General features: G+C 37.2%; 1 protein-coding gene, 1 long non-coding RNA gene, 3 other non-coding genes and 1 pseudogene across 8 annotated transcripts; 4 read left to right on the top strand and 2 right to left on the bottom strand.

Annotated features, from left to right (window-relative positions):
- Positions 1–53: 53 nt before the first annotated feature.
- LOC138924150 (uncharacterized) lies at positions 54–8,112 on the bottom strand. Its single transcript, XR_011438887.1, has 2 exons — positions 7,982–8,112; positions 54–198 (listed from the first exon to the last, which is right to left on the bottom strand). It is a non-coding gene; the product is annotated as an uncharacterized lncRNA (long non-coding RNA).
- A 1,527-nt stretch (positions 8,113–9,639) lies between these two features.
- On the top strand, positions 9,640–19,279 carry RABGGTB (Rab geranylgeranyltransferase subunit beta). Of its 4 annotated transcripts, none has more exons than XM_005610488.4 (9): positions 9,640–9,804; positions 10,916–11,023; positions 12,545–12,742; positions 13,352–13,457; positions 14,302–14,354; positions 14,438–14,548; positions 15,179–15,304; positions 17,911–18,060; positions 18,708–19,279. In XM_005610488.4, the coding sequence occupies exons 1-9, from the start codon at positions 9,802–9,804 to the stop codon at positions 18,846–18,848; spliced, it is 996 nt and encodes a 331-aa protein (XP_005610545.1). In that variant the 5' UTR covers positions 9,640–9,801; the 3' UTR covers positions 18,849–19,279. The 4 variants fall into 4 exon arrangements, with proteins under 4 accessions (XP_005610545.1, XP_014595669.1, XP_070123580.1 ...); XM_014740183.3 differs by having other exon boundaries at positions 9,665–9,804; positions 14,335–14,354; XM_070267479.1 differs by having other exon boundaries at positions 9,665–9,804; positions 17,911–18,064; positions 18,712–19,279.
- Positions 10,641–10,719, top strand: LOC111773699 (small nucleolar RNA SNORD45). The gene has a single exon (XR_002808393.1). It is a non-coding gene; the product is annotated as a small nucleolar RNA SNORD45 (small nucleolar RNA).
- On the top strand, positions 11,348–11,431 carry LOC111773696 (small nucleolar RNA SNORD45). The gene has a single exon (XR_002808390.1). It is a non-coding gene; the product is annotated as a small nucleolar RNA SNORD45 (small nucleolar RNA).
- LOC111773697 (small nucleolar RNA SNORD45) lies at positions 12,892–12,963 on the top strand. The gene has a single exon (XR_002808391.1). It is a non-coding gene; the product is annotated as a small nucleolar RNA SNORD45 (small nucleolar RNA).
- On the bottom strand, positions 15,617–16,144 carry LOC138923989 (large ribosomal subunit protein uL10 pseudogene; annotated as a pseudogene).
- Positions 19,280–19,989: the final 710 nt, after the last annotated feature.

Here is a 19,989-nt window from a genome sequence, read left to right as displayed (position 1 = left end):
CACCTGTATTGGTCAGCTAGGGATGCCCTAACAAAATGCCACAAACTGAATGGTTTAAACAACAGAAATTTATTTTCTTACAGTTCTGGAGGCTAGAAGTCCAAGATCAAGGTGCCATCTGGGTTGGGTTTTGGTGAGCCTTCTCTTTCCGGCTTGTAGGATACTGCCTTCTCACTGTGTTCGCATATGGCCTCTTGTCTGTGGGCATGCATGGGGAGAGAGAGCTCTGGTGTCTCTTCCTCTTTTTATAAGGACCCCAGTGTTATTAGATTAGGGCCCTTCCCTTATGACCTCATTTAACCTTAATGACCTCTAAAGGCACTATGTTCAAATACAGCCACATGGGGGAAAGTTTAGGGCTTCATCATATGAATTTTGGGGGGACACAATTCACTCCATAACACCACCCTCTAATTACTTAGTCTTTCTGGTTACCAGCCCCATCTGAGCCTATCTAAGGGCCCTATCCTAAGTCACCTTAATAGCATAAACTCAGGTGTGATCTTTTGAAAGGGGCTCAAGTTAGGAATAACAACACTCCTATCAAGAAATTTCAAGGGCTTTAGGAGCCCAGACCCAGGGACTGGGGGCAAAGGCTAAATACATTTCCTCTTACAACACTGTAATTTAGAAAAATAAAAATCTAATATTTTACAAAAAATACTTAAATGACTTTTTGCTCAATTATGAAATTCTATTTTAATGGCACAGCAAGAGATTGGTAAGGAGATTTAGAGACTTCCTAATTAAATTGGATATTACATAAGAATTACAAGTTAAACAGAATGTATACATTCCAGATGCAGATTTGAAATTATAATACACAAATCCAAAAATTAACCTACCTGAAGCTTCTAGACATATAAATGTATTCCACAGCCATACGATGAGAATATTTAATAAAGTACTCTTGATAATAAGTATTAAGCAATTATATAAGTATCAGTTAAGACTTTTTAGTCACAAGTAACAAATGAACTTAAGCTACTTTAAACAAAAAAGTGAACAAATGTATTTTAAGTATATTTAAATGCCTCATGGATCTGAAGCCAGGATTAGTCAGTTTAAGCAAGGGACTAGAACCGAAGTAATCCTCTGGAATCCATGAAATAGTATTTTTCTACCTCTCAACTCTACTTCTCCCTGTCATGTTTCATTCTTCCTTGTTCTGTAGTCTAGATTTCTCTGCTCCTTTGATCCCGTGATAGAATAGGACCTAATATTTATATATTAGATTTCCCACCATTTATATAAGCCAAGTGGCTAGGGCCAATACAGCCAGGAGGGTTGGTAGAGTCATAGACTACCAATGTGATTGTTAGCTGCCTACATCTGTGAATTGATCGTCCCTGGAGAAGGCATAGTTTTACAAAAGATCTGGTATGTTTATGGCAATTTTAATGAATGTTTAAGGAATCTACCAGAGTCATCAACTTGCAGAAAAGGAGACGATTATTCCAAGACTCCTCTGGATAAAAAAATGGCTCTTTGTATGGCTTCTAGAATGACATCCATTAATTTGAATACACCCATGATCAGACAGTACAAAAGGTCTTTGGTGATTTAAGATTAAATTCTACAGGTAACAGTTTTATTTTTCTTAAAACACATGTTAAAGATTTCATTTAACTCATTAATGAATGAGGGGGCTACTAAGATGTTAAAACTGCTATAAGGGAGAATATGAAGAAGAGATATAGGCAGTTAGAAATGCTTAAAAGAATTTGCTAATAAATATAAAACTGGTTAATAACCTATAGGGCAGGGGCCTGCCCCATGGCCAAGTGGTTAAAAGTTTGGTGCTCTCCGCTTCGGCGGCCCCGGGTCCAGGGGTTCAGATCCTGGGTGTGGACCTACTGCACTCATCGGCCATGCTCTGGTGGCATCCCACATACAAAGTAGAGAAAGGCTGGCACAGACGTTAGCTCAGAGTGAATCTTTCTCACAAAAAAATAAAAATAACCTATAGGGCAATATAATCTAAAGAGGTCATCTTTTCTACAGAACTGAAATCAGTTGTCGTTTATGGTTCATTTGCATTAGTCTCCATTTTCTACAATTTAACTTCTACAGAGTTGTAAAACATCCTAGCCAATAGAAAGACAATCACAGGGACGTATCCCTTCAGAAAATTCCCAGAGGATCCATTGGATAATACCTAGCACTCCACTAAAAGGACACTCAGTGATTGCTTTTAACCATTTCCAAGTCCTTGACAACGTTTCTTGACAGTCTGTTCCTTGTGATCATAAATAATCTGGTAGGATGATTATTCTTTACAAAAAGGCAGGTTTCATTAGGTTTGGCCTGATTATTTGCCTAGGTACAGTAAGAGTGTTAATTAATTATGCAGCCTTCCTTTAGTTTACCTTGCCAATCTGGAGACATGCAGTACTGAACAATTACTAAGGCTGCAAAAGTAACTTCTGTCTGAAAGTTTTCGTAAGGACACTCAAATTGGACTTTTAAAAGCTTCCATAATTTGCTATCTCAAGGCTAGGGAACCAACCCCAAGAAATTCCACCAGATTTCTCCACTAGGACCTAAGAATTTGGGTGAGTTTCTTTCCTAAGCATCTCCAAAATTTACTAAGGTTCCTGGTTTGCCAAGAAGGGCCCTTCCTTTACTACCTATAAGACTGGAACCCTGTACGCCAGATACTATCCGTTTTACCGGGACAGCTTTGTAGGCATTGACTCTACATATAAAGTCAACTTGTTTTTTAATATTGTGCTTCTTATACCTGATTAAATGAGAATTATTCTCAAATATGACACTCCAGGTATGGCCTAGGTTACATAATCAACTTGTTCAATTATATCCTGGTAAGCAGGAGTACAGATTCCTTTAAATAGTGCCATGAAATGTAAGGAGATTCAGTAAACGTTTCTGAATTTTAGGGACTCAGTGAGAATCAGATACCATTTTAAAATTCCAGTTTACAAAAGCAGAGTCTACTAAACTGAAGCCTAGAGATAGCCAAGAACTAAAATGGGCTTCTGTGTCTACCCATAAAAATAGAACATTACAACTACATAAACAATATTCCAAACAGCAACCATGATTAAATTTCCCTCATCAGCTCATTCAGTTCTCTATAGTTGTTCTGCTAGATCTTGGGTCAGTGAACTGCTTTCAAGAGGCTGTCTGCTTCCAGACTAGAGTCTTAGAAATCCTGCCTCAGTCCACTGGTATGGTGTGAAATTTGTCTAAGCTATGTCTTCCTGAAAGTCTGAACCCACGGGACTATTCTTTGAAGGATCTATCAATGGTTCAAATCAGCTGATCCTGTTCTTGAGGCTCTGAGACTGTTCCTTCCTGAATGCACAAACTTGGGCCTGTAGCTTATAGCAGTGCCTTCAAGCTAGCATCAGAGCAAGACCAGAAACTATCTGTAGATGACTGTCTTAGCTCAGGCTGCTGTAACAATACCAGAGACTGAGTGGCTTAAACAATCAACATTTATTTCTTACAGTTCTTGAGACTAGGAAGTCCAAGATCAAGGTGCTGGCCCTCCCCTGGGCTACAAACTGCTAACTTCTCCTATCCTCACCTGACAGAAATAGGGTGAGAGAGCTCTCTGGGGGCCCTTTTATAAGGGCACTAATCCCATTCATAAGGACTCCACCCTCATGACCTAATTACCTCGCAAAGGCTCCACTTCCTAATATCATCACCTTGGGGATTAGGATTTTATCAAATGACTTTTGGGGAAACAGAAACATTCAGTCCGTTGCAATGACCAAGATTTTGTTGGTCGTTAATTACTATATCCAATAATATGAGAATGGAAATGAGTAAAAATCTCCATTATAGCCTAGTGCATAACTATTTCACAAGAATTTAACCATTACTTTCCCTGAGGGAAACAGGAACATTGATGAATCTCCAAGGCCTGCTCATAAAGGACACAATTCTGTACATATTTATATTAATTACATTTTACGCATACAAATTTAATCTAAGGAAGGCTGCCTAATAAATCAATAATCTGATTTACTTACCAAGTTTCCCTGTGAAGCTCTCATAATAGCGTTGATAAATAAGAAACATGGAGCACATGAAGCTTCATTATTTCTAATACCTTTCTTTTTATAAGGTGAAAGAACAGATTGTTTTATTTTCCAGGGCTCCTTCAGGAAATTTCAAAGATACATTAAGGTGTAAAATACACCCTGAAATTTTTATTTTTCTAAATTCAAGATTTGACTTTGGGAAGGCAAAATCAAAAGAGATGTCAGAGACAATTTGATAACTTGATTAAGATAGGATTATAGGTGCCTGAGAAAGAACACATTTTGTTATCTATTTAATTAAAGAGACAATAAATAAAAATAAACACAGAAGAATGTAACATGATTATAAGGAACTTTAGATGTTTTTTAAATGAGGAACCTTTGTTCTCTTTTTTTTGGTGAGGAAGACTGGCTTGAGCTAACATCTACTGCCAATCTTCCTCTTTTTGCTTGAGGAAGATTGTCACGGAACTAACATCTGTCCCAATCATCCTCTATTTTGTATGTGGGATGCCACCACAGCATGGCTTGATGAGCAGCATGTAGGTTCATGCCCCAGATCCAAACCCGTGAACCCGGGCTGCCAAAGTGGAGCACAGGAACCTAACCACTACACCACTGGGTTGGCCCCTTTTGTTCCATTTTTTTTAAAATAAGGATATGAAAAAGTCAATGTATAGAGCACAGGAAATGTATTCTCATCAGACAAAATCTCTGCTATCTAGGCAGAAGGTAAAGATTAAACTTTTATGTTGTTGGTGAAGGGATTAGTTAGTAAACCAAGGAAGCAAGCCCCTTAAAACTGAGTGAACTTTACCAAAATTGTAGTACATTCCAGTGTTTTTTCAGACTCAGGTATTTAACACCAAGGCAAATAAAATTCACTTTCCTAAAGTTTTATCCTTCCCTATGTTTTTTTTTTGAAGATTAGTCCTGAGCTAACACCTGCTGCCAATCCTCCTCTTCTTGCTGAGGAAGACTGGCGCTGAGCTAACATCCACGCCCATCTTTCTCCACTTTATATGTGGGACGCCTACCACAGCATGGCTTGCCAATCGGTGCCATGTCTGCACCCAGGATCCGAACCGGGGAACCCTGGGCCACTGAAGTGGAAGGTGTGCACTTAACCGCTGTGCCACTGGGCTGGTCACCCGCTTTGTTTTTTTATATTCTGGAACAAACTGATACTTAGGAACAAAATTACTCTTCTTCTCTTGAAAAATAACATACATAGTTGTATTTCTCCATCACTACTGCCATAGTTATACTTATGTGATCATCCTTATTATTATGACCTAGTCAAAGAAACTAACTTCTATTTCCCCGAGAAAGCTGGGAGGCAGGTCATTGACAATTGTTTGTCACACACAAACATTTTAGCAGACCAGTAAAGCTCATGAATATTAACACAACTTTATACAATTATACATATCCTTTATACTTTAAAGTGGCAATAAGAAACATATTTATTAACTTGACCCAAAGATATAACTTACTCCATAGCATATCAAAATAAGCAACAAAAGTCTATAAACTTAATACTTAAACTTAGTAATCAATGATTCAACATTCTATCCAAGAAACAATCTAGGCATGCAATGATTATTTATTAAGTAATTCACTATCAGTCCAAGGTTTTAAATTCCTAAAGATCTTGGAAATTATCTTTTATCTGACACAATTCAAAACATAAGTACTGTCAGAATAAAAAAAGTTTGTTAGAATTATGATTCAATTTTCTGGAACCAAAATTTACATTTTTAAAAATCTTAAACTTTATGTGGGAGTTAGGTAATTTCACCAGTAAACCAATATAAAAATTTTAGGAAATTCAGATTAACTAGTCTCTTCATTAAAAAATAAACTGTACTTATACCAATGGTACTATACTTGTATTATACTTAACACTGATAAAGCAGAGGAAAAGATACATAGCTGTTTTTTTTCTTTAACTTAAATTACTAAACTCCTCTGATCTGTCCAAAGATTCATCTTAATTATGTGAACTTAAATTTTTAAAAATGCTTCTGAGCTAGCAGTTTCTATAAGAATGATTGTTTTTCCTTTAAAGTCTAGCTCATTCAAAGTATTAGAAGTTAATTTTTAAACTTTTCTGTTAATTTAGAAACTACTCCATTTATATAAGTGCTTATTTATCTCTATAAACCAATCAGAACAGACTTCCTTAAAATGAGGCATAATCTAATTTATTAATTTATATTGTTCAGAAGTAGGAAAGTATTTCTTAGCATGTAATGAGAGGTCAACATCTTCCTCAATTATAAACACACACACACACATTGTGAATTTAAAATTTCAAATCTACAACATCTTTAGTCACAGGCCAAAAGTAAATTTACCAGTCCAGATCTCAAACAGCTGTTCTCCTTCTCAGTGGGCATTTAATTCTTAACTGATTAGAGCTCTCACACACACAGACAAGATGAACAAACCAGATTCTCTATCATCTTTCACTCAAGAGAGAATAGATTTCTGTGATCTACAGAGATCACCAAATGGGCCATAAAAACATAGTCTCAATCATTGTCACCAATGAAGACTCATGGGCCATGCTTGAAGCAGAAACAAAAACAAAACACAAAATCAGTAAGGAGGGTAAAACCTACACAAATAGAGTCCAAAAAAGCTAAGGCCTTACTGCCACAAGGAAGTCACTCTGAGAGCCAAGAAAAGACGTGCCTAGGCTTAAGTAGCTCTGGAGGCGGTATTCTCAAGCAATGAAGTTTACTTGGCTTTGTGAGTCCACTTGTGTGTCTAGGTAAATGACTTCCAAAACTGCTAAAGCATAATTTTCAAAATGATAAAATCATGATGCATATAAATATAAAATGAACACATGTCAAAAATTTTATTTAACTCATTAATTAACCAAGGAGAGAACCAATAAGATACTAAAACCAATTTCCAGCAACCAATTTAAACCTTAAAACCTAGATGTCTCAAATATGTTTTTTAAGTTGCTAACCTTCAAAGTCTTTTTTATAGTTCATTATCAAAGGACAAGATTTTATATTTTAAATGTTTTTCATCTCCAACTTTATCTAAAAAGTTTCTTTTAAATGGCTCCAGAATTCTACTCCTTCTATTCCTGCACCTTACCTTTCCAGAGTTCCTTTTATTACTGATACTACTTAGTTAGGAACGACTGCAATTCTAAGACTTTACAGAAGATTTCATTTTCTTGAACTGAATCAAAAAATGGAGGGGTAAAGAAATCAGAGATGTCATAAAATACATAGAAAGTAGTATAATCTTACAAGGGGAATATGCAGCATGGAGCATATCATATTCTGCTTCTACATTTGCTATTTCAGAAATAAATGACTCACTATATCTCATTGATTCCAAAATGCATACTTTTTCATATTTAACATCTCAGAAATCCGGATAAGCTTTATGTTAATAGCCATTGGCTATTTTTCTCTACAGTTGTCATCTTTGCAATTGAGATGTGTCTTTTAATCTATGGCATATTAGTTAGGTGAAAATATAGTACTGCCGTCCCCTGGAAATGCTATTTCATATTATAAAGATGTTAAACCAGACTAGAAACCATTTAGATGTTGAACGCTAACAAAACTATGTTCATAGTTGCCGCTGGTCACAACATGGGCTTTGAATAAAATTGTAGGTAAAGAGAAACTTTTTCTTTTACAAAATAATGTTTAAGATATATAATGGTGAACAAAACAGACACAGCTACAGCTTTCATAAAGCTCAGACTAGATCAGCATTGTCTAACAGAATGTGATCTACATGTGTAATTTTAAATTTTCCAATAGTTACATTAAAAAAGGAAAAAAGCAACAGATTAATTTTACATTTTATTTAACCCAATATATCCAAAAATATCATTTCAACAATCAATACTTTTAAAATGTTGAGAAATTCTACTTTATTTTTCCTACTAAGTCTTTGAAATAGGGTGTGTATTTCATACTTACAATACATCTCAATTCAGATTGGCCCAATTTCATGTGCTCCACGTGGCTATATTGGACAGCCGAGGTCTAGAGGCAGAGATGAACTTGTTTTTTACCCAATATTGCGTTTTTGTAGTTACTCTTTTTTGGAGCGGGGATATTTTTATTTTTTGAAGAGCTAAAATACACCAAATTTCAAAAGTATCAGAGTATTCAGTGAAAAGTAAGCCTTCCTTAAATCCTGTTCCCAGTCACTCATTTCTCCTCCTACTGCAGGCAACTGCTTTTAGTAATTCTGTGCATTCACAAATACATCCATATTTTTTTTCCTTTGTTTCCCACACAAATAGTAATGTACTATATAGTTTGGCACTTTCTGTTTTTGTTTTCATTTAATATATTTGAGAGATTTTTCCATAGCAATATATGCAGAACCTCCTCATTCTTTTTTCCCCCCCTTCTTTTTAATGTCTCTATAATGAATACACCACAGTCTATTTAACCTTTTGATGGTTAATTAAAATACTTGTAATCGTTTGCTATTACAACGACTGCTGCTATGAATATTTTTGCATATGTGACTTCATACCCAAGGGAGTATATTTGTAGCATAAATACCTAGAAATAGAATTGCTGAATGTATTTACAAGAATTGCTAGAATTTGTAATATTTGCCACATTCTAGGCATCCAATACATATTTGTTGAATGAACATATAAAGTAAGAAGTGAGGCTTACTTTTCATCCTAGCTGTTATTGACTCAATCTGAATGTTGTTTTTTGCATCGGATGCTTGTATTTATTATTATGAGCATTACTTTCCCCAAGAGATCTGACCACTCTCTCTCTCCCTTTTTTCCCTCACTCCACCATATTCCTCCCCCCTAAGATTCAAAGGCAAAAGAAAGCTGGGGAAATTACATTAATATTTAACAAGGCAACTTTTTAAGATCAAAAGTATTAGGGCTAGAGACGGTCACTTAATGATAAAAGGCTCAATCACCAGAAATAGATAATTCTAAACGTACACGCATTTAATAAAGTAGCCTCAAACTATAAATGGGACTATCAACAGACTTACAGGGAGGAAATAATAAAATCTGTCATCACAGTAGAGTCAACACTCTCAGTTGATAGCCCACCTACGTCACTGCGCCAGGAACCTTTCTCCAAATCGTTTCGGAGTGCAACAAATTTTAAGGGTATGGGGTGCCAATAGTTTCTAATGGAAGACCCAAGGAAGCACCAATGAAAATAGCTGTAATAACGCATCTAGCAAATCTGAATTCTGTGGAAAGCTCGTAAAAAGCACATGGTGTTTCTTTTTTTGAAAGTCATTTCCAAATATTTTGGCTATGAGCCCTTCCTTGAAGAAATGGGGGAGCGGGTGAGGGAGCCGGACCCCGAGTGGACAGGGCAAACAGGAGGGGAATGTGACATTTCATTAACATTCACTCAAAACACCTTTACTGAACACTTACGACGTGCACGAACCCTACCAATCACCAGCCATTTCAGATCTCCAGAGTTCAAAGAGCTTCAAGAACAAATGATTTCTTAAAAGTAATTCAGATATTTAAATATTACTTAAAACTGTATTCAGACAAATTGAAGCAATCATCGGACGCGAAAACGCGCAGCAGAGCCTCTGGGCGCAGGCAGCGAGGACAGCCTCGAGCACTCGGTGGGGTCCTAGGGCAGCCCTGGAACTGCTCCTTCCTTCAGGCGGGAGTATGGTCAGCTATGCCGGGGCGCGGAGGGGACTTGAGGGCGCTTCTGCGCAGGCGCGTGCCGCCTAAATCTGCCCAGGAACTAGCCAAGTCCTCTTTTCGTTCTCGGACATGGTGAGTGAGGGTGTATTTGGCACTGCTGTCCAGACGGGTCGGGGAGAGACTGGTTAGGATAATGTTGAGCCCTCAGTCACCATACAGTGGTTTGCCAAGTATTGGAGAATAGTTGGGTTAAGACACGGGCTTTGGAAGGTTTCTTGAGGGCTCCGAGAGGATGAAGGGTTACTCAGCGTTTTCTGCAGACTTCGCGGGCCCAGTTGCTGCTTCTCATTTTACCCAGGCTTCCTCCTACCCGGCGGGCCTCGGGATTCAACAGCCCGATTTCTTAATCCCGCAAAGAAGCCAGGCCGGTTGGTGGTTCTTTTTTCCTTACGTATATAGAATTCTTATGGCTCAAAATCCTTAGAATCATTAGAGATGTGATCTTGTTGAACATCTAGTAAATTTTAAATGGGGTCTTAAGGAAATTTACTAGTACGTAGTCCTTTTTGGTAATTGTTATGACCTACTTAAAGTGAGTGCAATGCAGTCTCCAGCGCAAAGATCTAAATAAATGCGAGAAACAAGGCTTCTGGGGCCTTGTTGCAAATGCGGAAACAGACTAAAGCTGGAGAAGATGAGGCTAAAGGGACTGCTCCCTTGATAAATTGAACAGCTTTGGGGGTGTGTAGAGGTGCTTTGAAACCTGAATTTCTAGGATTAATAAACTTTCATTAAAGAACTTAACTGTAAATTATGGGCTAGCTAGGTTTTTATTTTAATGTTTCGGCTTGCTTTCTGCCACATGTAAACGGTAAGTTACCCTGAGTTGGTAAGTTTTCATAGTTTATGGTGTTTATTTTACTTATCTCTTCAAGTGAACGATAACAGATGAGGGTAATAATTTTTTGGGTCGATGATGAGCCGGCATGTATTCTGAATCTAAAGTTGATTATTACTACTTCAGCTCTAGAATTACTCTGAGACCTGAAAAATACCTGAACCTGTACAGGGCTTTAGTGCTTAAGTTCCTTTTAGTCAGATACTTGGCAATTTCTAAACTGGAAGTTTTTGTATAGCAAGATGAAATCAAAGTAAAAGGTTCACATATATATTGAATAGATACTACGGCGTCAAACATTAAAAGATAAACATTGATGAAATCACTACCTTTTTATTTTGAAAGGGTACACCGCAGAAGGATGTTATTATCAAGTCAGATGCACCTGACATCCTGTTATTGGAGAAGCATGCAGACTATATCGCATCATATGGCTCAAAGAAAGACGATTATGTATGTAAGGTTTTATGTTGAAAAATGTATTTTAAAGGAGTTAGACTATTCTGCATAAGCAGTCAGTCTAGGTCAGTATTTGTGGCCCGTGTTTCTTAAAAATTGTATCCAGCTCCTGCATGCCAAGGACTGAATTTATGTCCTTGAACTTCACTGAGTGTGCCTTTGCATATCTGAGGTTGAGGGTCAGTCAGAATTAACAGTGGTCCTTACCAATACTTATTTAGAGGGCTTGACAAAGTAGATTCCCCTCCTGCTCCGATTTGTAAGAGGTTTGAGGTACAGAACAGATTTTTACTGTTGTAGTTGAGGTGATACTTTCAAGGTCAATGATGTGTTGGCATGTATTATCTGAATTTATGGCTGATGTGTAATAACACTTTAGCTCTAGAATTACGCTGAGACCTTGAAAAAGCTTTGCCTTGAGTTTTAAACTTTGAAGAATAGTTTTCCTCTCTGGGACAGTCTTAGAAAAAGTAATGAACAACTCAACTGAAAGTAACTATTTTCCCCTGTAGTATCGAGACAGCTCAATTATCTACCAGCTTGGAAAACACCTAGTATTGATGAATTCTTGACTTAAATGTGGTAGGTTCCCACAACGTTGTATGGCTTTGTTAGGGCCATGTTTATTTTTTTCCCTGGATGGCTAAAGGGTTAGAGGATGACTTGATTCCTGCCTTTTTTTTTTTTTTTTTAAAGATTTTATTTTTCCTTTTTCTCCCCAAAGCCCCCCCAGTACATAGTTGTGTATTTTTAGTTGTGGGTCCTTCTAGTTGTGGCATGTGGGACGCCGCCTCAGCATGGCTTGATGAGCTGTGCCATGTCCGTGCCCAGGATCCTAACCGGCCAAGACCTGGGCTGCCGACGTGGAGCACCTGAACTTAACCACTTAGCAACTGTACCAGACCCAATTCCTGCTTTTTTATCTAGTGCTCACCTGCTGATTGTTTAAACCCTAAGTTTGGGTTCACAGCAAACTACCAAGACCACCTGTGTGATTCAGAACCTTTAAAAATGTAACACTTTGAAGACTAGCAAAAACTTATTTCTGTACTCTGTTGTGTACCAGTTTTTATGTCTCCTTGATTAGCCACTGTTAGCTATTTTAACCTTTGGCGTGCTTTGGCCATTTTGATTTCCAAGTAGTTAGGTCATTTGCTAATAGATAACAGATTTTGTACAGAGTCCGTATATTAAAAGAATGGATATCTAATAAATACGTTGTACATACTCTAAAAGAAATGTCCTCAAACTTGAAAAGGGTAGATCTTTTATTAGCTTATACTTTGTCTCTTTGGAGAGATTCAAGCCCTATTTGTGTTAATTACAGATGAGTTTATTGTAGGCTTCTCAGATAAATGTTTGACCCCCCCCCCCGCCCCCATCTACAAATCCGAACTTGCTACTGATAGGATCAAGTGAATTAAAAAGAAACAGTATGGCTAGTTAGCTTTCTGTGTTCAATCTCTAACCCTGCGTCAGTTCAAACTGGCACATTAAAGTAATTGTGTATTTTAGGAATACTGTATGTCTGAGTATTTGAGAATGAGTGGCATCTATTGGGGTCTGACCGTAATGGATCTCATGGGACAACTACATCGCATGAACAGAGAAGAAATTCTGACGTTTATTAAGTCATGTCAACATGAGTGTGGTGGAATAAGTGCTAGTATCGGACATGATCCTCATCTTTTGTACACTCTTAGTGCTGTTCAGGTAAATAACTAATTAAAATTCAACAGTCTTGGTAGTGTATTCTCTTACCTGAAAGGGGAATTTGAAACCAGGTATTAGGAAGGTCACAAAATCAGTATCTATGTCAAAAAGTTACCCGTATCTTTTCAAATGAAGTCTGTATTCTGCAAGGTCAGTGATGTGATGGCATGTATTAACTGAATCCAAAGTTGATGTAAGTTCTAAAATTACACTGAGACCTTGAATGGTAAAATGTTGATCAACAGTATATGTAAATATTTGAAAATCACTAGGTGGCGTTAAATGTTGTAACTTTTGGTGTTATGAAGATCCACAAATAAGGGTTTAAAGTCTTCTGTATATGTAGGTTAGTATAAAGATTCTTGGAATGCTAAGTTAAAATTTATATGAGAAAAATAATGCTTTATGGTTAAATGTTTGGGTTTATTAATAATACCTATAATTTTATTGCATGGAAGATAGTCTTCGTGTTTGAGAAAAGTTCATGATGTACGTAGACCAGAGCACTTTGCTTGCCTGACAAGTTAAGAGGTAGCTGAGGGAGAAATAGAACAGACTTAGCAGTATTGAGGTTTTTTTTTTTTTTAACATGGTCTCTCTTTGTTACAGATTCTTACTCTGTATGATAGTATTAACGTTATTGATGTAAATAAAGTTGTGGAATATGTTCAGAGTCTACAGAAAGAAGATGGTTCTTTTGCTGGAGATACTTGGGGTAATGTCCATTTAATCCATGCTACCGAAAGTACCAATGTCCTGTTTGGTGTTTATTGTAGTAATAGGCTTTGTTGCAAATTTTAAAGTACAATGCATCAGAGGTTTTGCTAATAATTTATAAGGAGATTTTTTAAGTTTTTCATTTTTTCAGGTCCCACTAAGCAGCTGGTCTAACTGGAGTTAATGGTCTGCTGGCAGTTCCAGCATGCACTGTGGTAGTTATAGCAGCATACAGGAGCACTGGAACAGAGGGGGCCAGTCTAAAAGATAAGGTAGGTGTCTTTTTTTTCCCCAGTATTTGGTGACTTTGTAAAGTTTTTAAAAAACTGCTTACTGGCAGGGGAAAAATATTCAAAAAACTTTACAAACTTACCGAATATTTGAGTGGAGGGAGGGAATAGTATTTTACTTGATAAATGTAGATAATCTCTGCTTTAGGGCTGAATACAGTGCAGGCCTGGAGAGACCAGCTGCTTCATGGGATGTGAAAATCTGCTTTTATATAATAGGGTAAGTTTATGTCAATTAGAAATTGACTAGTCCTTTTGGTTCTGTTAGTTAGTTACCTTTTCTTTCTGGGCGCTCTGTAAGCAGTTTAAGATAATTTACTGTTATTTTTGACAAAGCATTTTTCTAGTTCTTGGTTTCTTTAGAAGTAAAGTGATTTCACTTCAGATGTGGCTTTCCTTCTGGTGACCTAAAAGTAAATGTTAAACTTTTGAACTCTGGAAATTTAACCATGTTAGTTATACAGTGTTTCTTTTCAGTTAACTTGCACCATTATGATCAGAGACCTCTGGTAACACTTAGGTTTTTTTGTTTTGATCCCGTTTTGCTTTTAGGAGAAATTGACACAAGATTCTCTTTTTGTGCAGTGGCAACTTTGGCTCTCTTGGTAAGTTTTGAATATTGTATTGGAATGATGAAGCATCCATGATTACTCTGGAGTTTAATAGGCATATTTTTTTCTGTTTATAGGGGAAACTGGATGCTATTAATGTGGAAAAGGCAATCGAGTTTGTTTTATCATGTATGAACTTTGATGGTGGATTTGGTTGCAGGCCAGGTTCTGAATCCCATGCTGGGCAGGTAATTTATTCATGTAGATTAAAATGTAGTGTCAATTTTGAAAGGGATAACCAATTTAGTAAACTGGGAAAATTAATAGCAATTTCAGTGTCTGTTAAATTTGAATGAAGTTAATCTGACTGAATGTAATATAATATGGGATGTTACTTAAGAATTGTTTAATTGCTGGTTAAGGAAGGTATTTTTACAATAGTTTGATTTATATGCTTTCCTGCCTTGGCGGAACCCTCTGATCCAGGCAAGCATAAGTAGGTTTGTAATCACCAAAAGTACGTTTTGATTTTCTGTTAATTTTTAACTAAGCAAATGAAAACATTCTCTTCCTGCCTATTCTGAATGCCTATTTGCTAGTGCCAGAGAACATTGTATATATATGATTGTTGAGTAAAATTTGCTTTTATCCCTGAAGAAATTGTGGGAATAGTATTTCATTGCAGAATTGAATGCTAGTAATAGTATACTTGGTTTTGTTCAACTAGTCATGTGATATTTACTTGTTTCCAATTCTAACTGTTCAATTACCAGCAAATTTTTTAAACAAACTGGAGTTTTAATAATTTGAGTAGTTTTTATCACTATTTTATTATTGAAACATTATTATACACATGTACTTTATGTCTGTAATTTTAGATCTATTGTTGCACAGGATTCCTGGCTATTACCAGTCAGTTGCATCAAGTAAATTCTGATTTACTCGGTTGGTGGCTTTGTGAACGACAGTTACCGTCAGGTGGACTGAATGGAAGACCAGAAAAGGTACTGTTTCGTAAGATAAACTGTTCTAATAGCTTTATAACCTGGAGTGAGTACCACTTTGTCTTAGATTTTTCGATGTTGCTCTTGTAAATTGATAATGAGCTTAACTTCCTCCCGTTGCCAATTTTTCCGTTGTACCTCCTTAAAAATGCCCTTGGCAAAAGTAAAACAAGTGGGGTTGAAATGCTTACTAACCCTGGTGTCCATTTAAAAGACACTCTTGAAGAAAAGATGTACATGGTATCTTCGGATACTCTTTTTTTATGACAAAGGTGCCTCTTGGTCTTCCCTGTCCTGAAGTAGACGCATGAGTTATCTGGCGAATACAAAATGGCAAATACTCCAAGGAGGAAGTGTTAGTAGTGTGGCTTCTTTGGCTCCCACTTTGTCTCTAGTCTTAATGGGCTGCACATAACTCAGGATTTCAGTGGTGACCCTGGAGATTTTAGTGGTGACGCCTAAAGCCTAGAAGGAGGAGATCTTCTTGGGCCCATACCAGTGTCCAGGGCTGGCACAGTGACTTCACGTGGGGCAGTGGCACCTAATTGGCCAACAGTATGTCCCTGATCTCAGTGAGGTCCTCCTTGAAGAACACAAAGCCCTCATTCTCTGGAGCTGGATTGTTCTCCAGCTGCCCGCAGATGGCCTCGTGCATCATGGTGTTCTTGCCCATCAGCATTACACACAGCCTTCCTTCAGAAGGACGTGCAGATCTGCTGCAACTGCTTGGAGCTCACACTGTCTGCTCCCATGATGGAGCGTTCTGAATAATCACTCAAAGGTTGGATGATCTTGAGGAAAGTAGTTGGACTTCCAGGTCATGCTGCCTTCCCTGGGCATCACAGCAGTGTGTCAGGGTTTGCTACAGGGTTTAATGGTGATGTCACTCACACATTAGCTTTAAAATATATTTGTATTCAGACATAATATGAATTCTTAGAAGATATTTTTCCCTATGCTTCTGAAGGCCTTGTATTTTTCAGGCATTGAAATAAAGCTATTTCTTCAAAATCTCTTAATTCTGGACCTATGCCAGGCACTTGATCGTGCTTTAAAAACTTAGTATCTGGCAGCAAAAGACTGTTGTTAAGTGAACACATGCATCTTATACAGGAGTCTCCATGTGTGTTTATGAGTGTGAAAGGACAATGGGTTTGCCCAGAAAAAGATTTTTAAAAATAGGTTACAAAATTTTCATTCAAAATTTTTAGTAATTTTTTAAGGAAAAAGTCAATTTTTGACATTTTGATTTGGAGAAAGGAAATTACATTTTCCTTCACAAGTCCATAGTCCTGTTAAGCTTTCACACATTATGGGTCTTAAGAGCTAGGTAGTAAATATTTTCAGCTTTGTAGGTATATGGTCTTGTTGCAACTACATTAACTTCCCTGAAGAGCAAATGCTGCCATAGGCAATAAGGAGTGAATGGGCCTGGTTGTGTTCCAGTACAGTTACTATGGATGCACTTGTATTTTATATGATTTTCCTGTCACAAAACTATGTAAAATGTTTAAGACGATTTGCACATACAAAAAGCTGGTGGGGCCGGCTCAGTGGCACAGCAGTTATGTTCACATGTTCTGCTTCAGCGGCCCAGGGTTCGCTGGTTCGGATCCCTGTGTGGACCTAGCACTGCTTGTCAAGCCATGCTGTGACAGGTATCCCACATAGAAAGTAGAGGAAGATGGGCATGAATGTTAGCTCAGGACCAGTCTTCCTCAGCAAAAAGAGGAGGATTGGCAGCAGATGTTAGCTCAGGGCTAATTTTCCTTAAAAAAAAAGAAAAGCTTCTGTTGTAGTCTAGATTTGACCCAAGGGCTATATAGCTTTTGTTGGGCCCATGACCTAAAATGTGGTAGGGCATGGTGGTGCTTTCATCTGGGTCATTGTATTTTTAACTTTGCTTGCTCAAGATATCCAAGTTAAGGGGGCCATGGTGGGGGTAGGGGGGTGGTGGTAGGTAGGGAAACACCCACAGGTGGTTTCTAGTTAAAGTCTAATGAAAAACCTGGGCAACTTTGAACAATTAGAAAATGGTCTGGGGTGGGGATTGCCAAGAACCTGCACTTAAAATCTAGGGCAGCTTCTAATGTGCCTGTGAATGACCCAGGGATCTTGTTGACATGATTCTTTCTCAGCCTAAGCTGGGATCTTCTGCATTTCTTAAACTCAGGTGGCCATGGTTTAAGGAGCCAGGTTTTAGGTGATTTTTTAAGCAGGTATGTTAAAAAGTGCTGACCTACCTGGACAGCACTTGTTGAAAATGTGCTACCTAGGGAAATCATGTATGTACATCACGGTGGATTTCAACTTTACTGCCAGCCTCTTGGATAAGGGGCTGAGTTAGGCATTCATCGCAGATAGAAATAAAAGCGGATGGATGGTTGTCACTGAGCACTGAAACTCAGACATTTAGCATGGGTTTCTGTGGATTGGAGTGTGTGGTCTTCTCTTTTCAAGTGATTATCTTTATTTCTAAGCAATCATATTTATTAATTTCAGCATTTCAAATTGCATGTCAGTATATCCTTTGATTTCCGCCCCTCCTCCCCAATGTTTAGAGAGTAAAATTGTGGCAACTTTCTGTGGCTTTTTTCTCCTCCTAGTTACCGGATGTATGCTATTCATGGTGGGTCTTGGCTTCCCTAAAGATAATTGGAAGGCTTCATTGGATTGATAGAGAGAAACTGCGGAGTTTCATCTTAGCATGTCAAGATGAAGAAACAGGAGGATTTGCAGACAGGCCAGGAGATATGGCAAGTATATTTCTGACATGTTCATGGAAGTTAGATTGTCGTTGTTGGTTCGTGTTACTTTTATGATTCTAAGCCTTTCCAGACTTAGAAATGGAAAGTATTCCAAGTCTTGCTTTGAAAGCTGGATACTTTCTTTGTAGCTTTTTCTTTTTTCCTGAGGAAAATTCTCCCTGAGCTAACATCCATTGCCAGTCCTCCTCTTTTGTATGAGAAAAATTAACTCTGAGCTAACACCTCTGCCAGTCCTCCTCTGTTTTTTTGTACGTGAGCACTGCCACAGCATGGCTGGTGGAGTAGGTCTGTGCCTGGAATCTGAACCCATAAACCTTGGGCTGCTGAATCGGAGCGCACAGAACTTTAACCACTCTGCCATGGGGCCGGGCCCAATTTCTTTGTAATTTTTATTTGAGAATCTATGAAGGATATAAAACAAGTTTACAGAAATTTCTCATCACTTACTGCCAAAATTTATTTTATAGTAAAAGTCCTGTGTTAAAAACAACCATAATTTGAAATCGTTTTTCTTTAGAAATCTTTAAGCATGCATTCAAGTAAAGGAAATACAATAGGCTATAAATAATCATTCAGAAGCAGAGTTTTAGAAGTTTACATTTTGTAATACTCTATAAATTCTTATTTTTTAATAGGTAGATCCTTTTCACACTTTGTTTGGAATTGCTGGATTGTCACTTTTGGGAGAAGAACAGATTAAACCTGTTAGTCCTGTTTTCTGTATGCCTGAAGAAGTACTCCGGAGAATGAATGTTCAGCCTGAACTCGTGAGCTAGATTCATTGAGGCAAAAGTTGCTTAGTATAGTTTTTGCCATCTTAACATTTCTGTATTTGAAGTGCTTATTAAACTTAAAAATGACTATTATGTTAATATTTTGTATGAATTGTGTTAATTTTAATAAATTATGTAGTTATTATACATATTGTAAAATACAGACCTTTATTGTATCTTCAACTTTAGATTTCCTCCTGGAATGCTATCATTCTGAGTACAGTATTTTATGCATCAATGTATTTGTTATTTGTATGTCTCTGTAACAGCAAACTTTGTTAGCTGAAGAAGTTTTCTGTTCTGCTTGACTTTTCTCATGTGCTCCCTTTATATGTTTTGTAACGATAGTTAATGTAAATTGGTCTGTCAGTGAGAATGTTAACTGAGAAAAATTGATAAATCCCATATATGAATTAAAAGATGCACAAAAATAATGGCTGTTGAAATTTGTGAATATTTCTTAGGTTTATGGTTACTCTGAGTTCGTTACAAAGTAATACAGGTAAATGACAAGTCACTATCTTAGAATAGGATTGTAATCTGAGTTACACTTTGTTCTCATTTTTTAACATTTTGTGTCAGAATGCCAGCTATTTACCCAAGAGACTTACCTTTTTTTCCCCTCCTAATAAGGAAACAACTTGATACTTGACATCACATTTTTGAACCTGTGTTTTCAAGAAAGACTAAAATGAGCATAACCATTCTCAAACAGTTTTACATTTTTGGTGAAAAAATATTTTAGTGAACGCTTTTCTTGAGATGGAAGTTGAAGTTTTCTCAAGCATGTTTGCTGTACTCTGTAATATGTAATAGTCATTTTAAGAGTAATTTTACACATTGAGTAATGATTCATTTAACACGTTGACCAATGTCAACTTTAACATCTTGAAAATCGGTGCTTTTATGAGATTCTTGAAGTGTCTAGCATTTTGACAATTAACTAAAGAGTTTGGGCTGAGTTGCCACTATTTTGTTTTCTGAAAGTTTGGAAGTCATTGGATGGAGCATAATCTTTTTTAAATGGTGTCATTGGAAATATTTGAAGAGAGTTTTGAGGACTGCAGTCACTGCATGTGGGTGAACTATGCTGTGAATATCTGATTATTGAGATACTTAAGGGTTGTATGAATTCAGTGATGGT

Source organism: Equus caballus, chromosome 5 (genome assembly GCF_041296265.1).
Source record: "Equus caballus isolate H_3958 breed thoroughbred chromosome 5, TB-T2T, whole genome shotgun sequence".
NCBI lineage: Eukaryota > Metazoa > Chordata > Mammalia > Perissodactyla > Equidae > Equus > Equus caballus.
This window is presented reverse-complemented; position numbering and strand designations above follow the sequence as displayed.

Excerpts from the sequence above, each read along its gene's own strand:
- RABGGTB (XM_005610488.4), top strand. Across the intron at positions 11,024-12,544 it reads GCTCAAAGAAAGACGATTAT|GAATACTGTATGTCTGAGTA; the intron begins GTATGTAAGGTT and ends TGTGTATTTTAG. Across the intron at positions 13,458-14,301 it reads TTTTGCTGGAGATACTTGGG|GAGAAATTGACACAAGATTC; the intron begins GTAATGTCCATT and ends TTTTGCTTTTAG.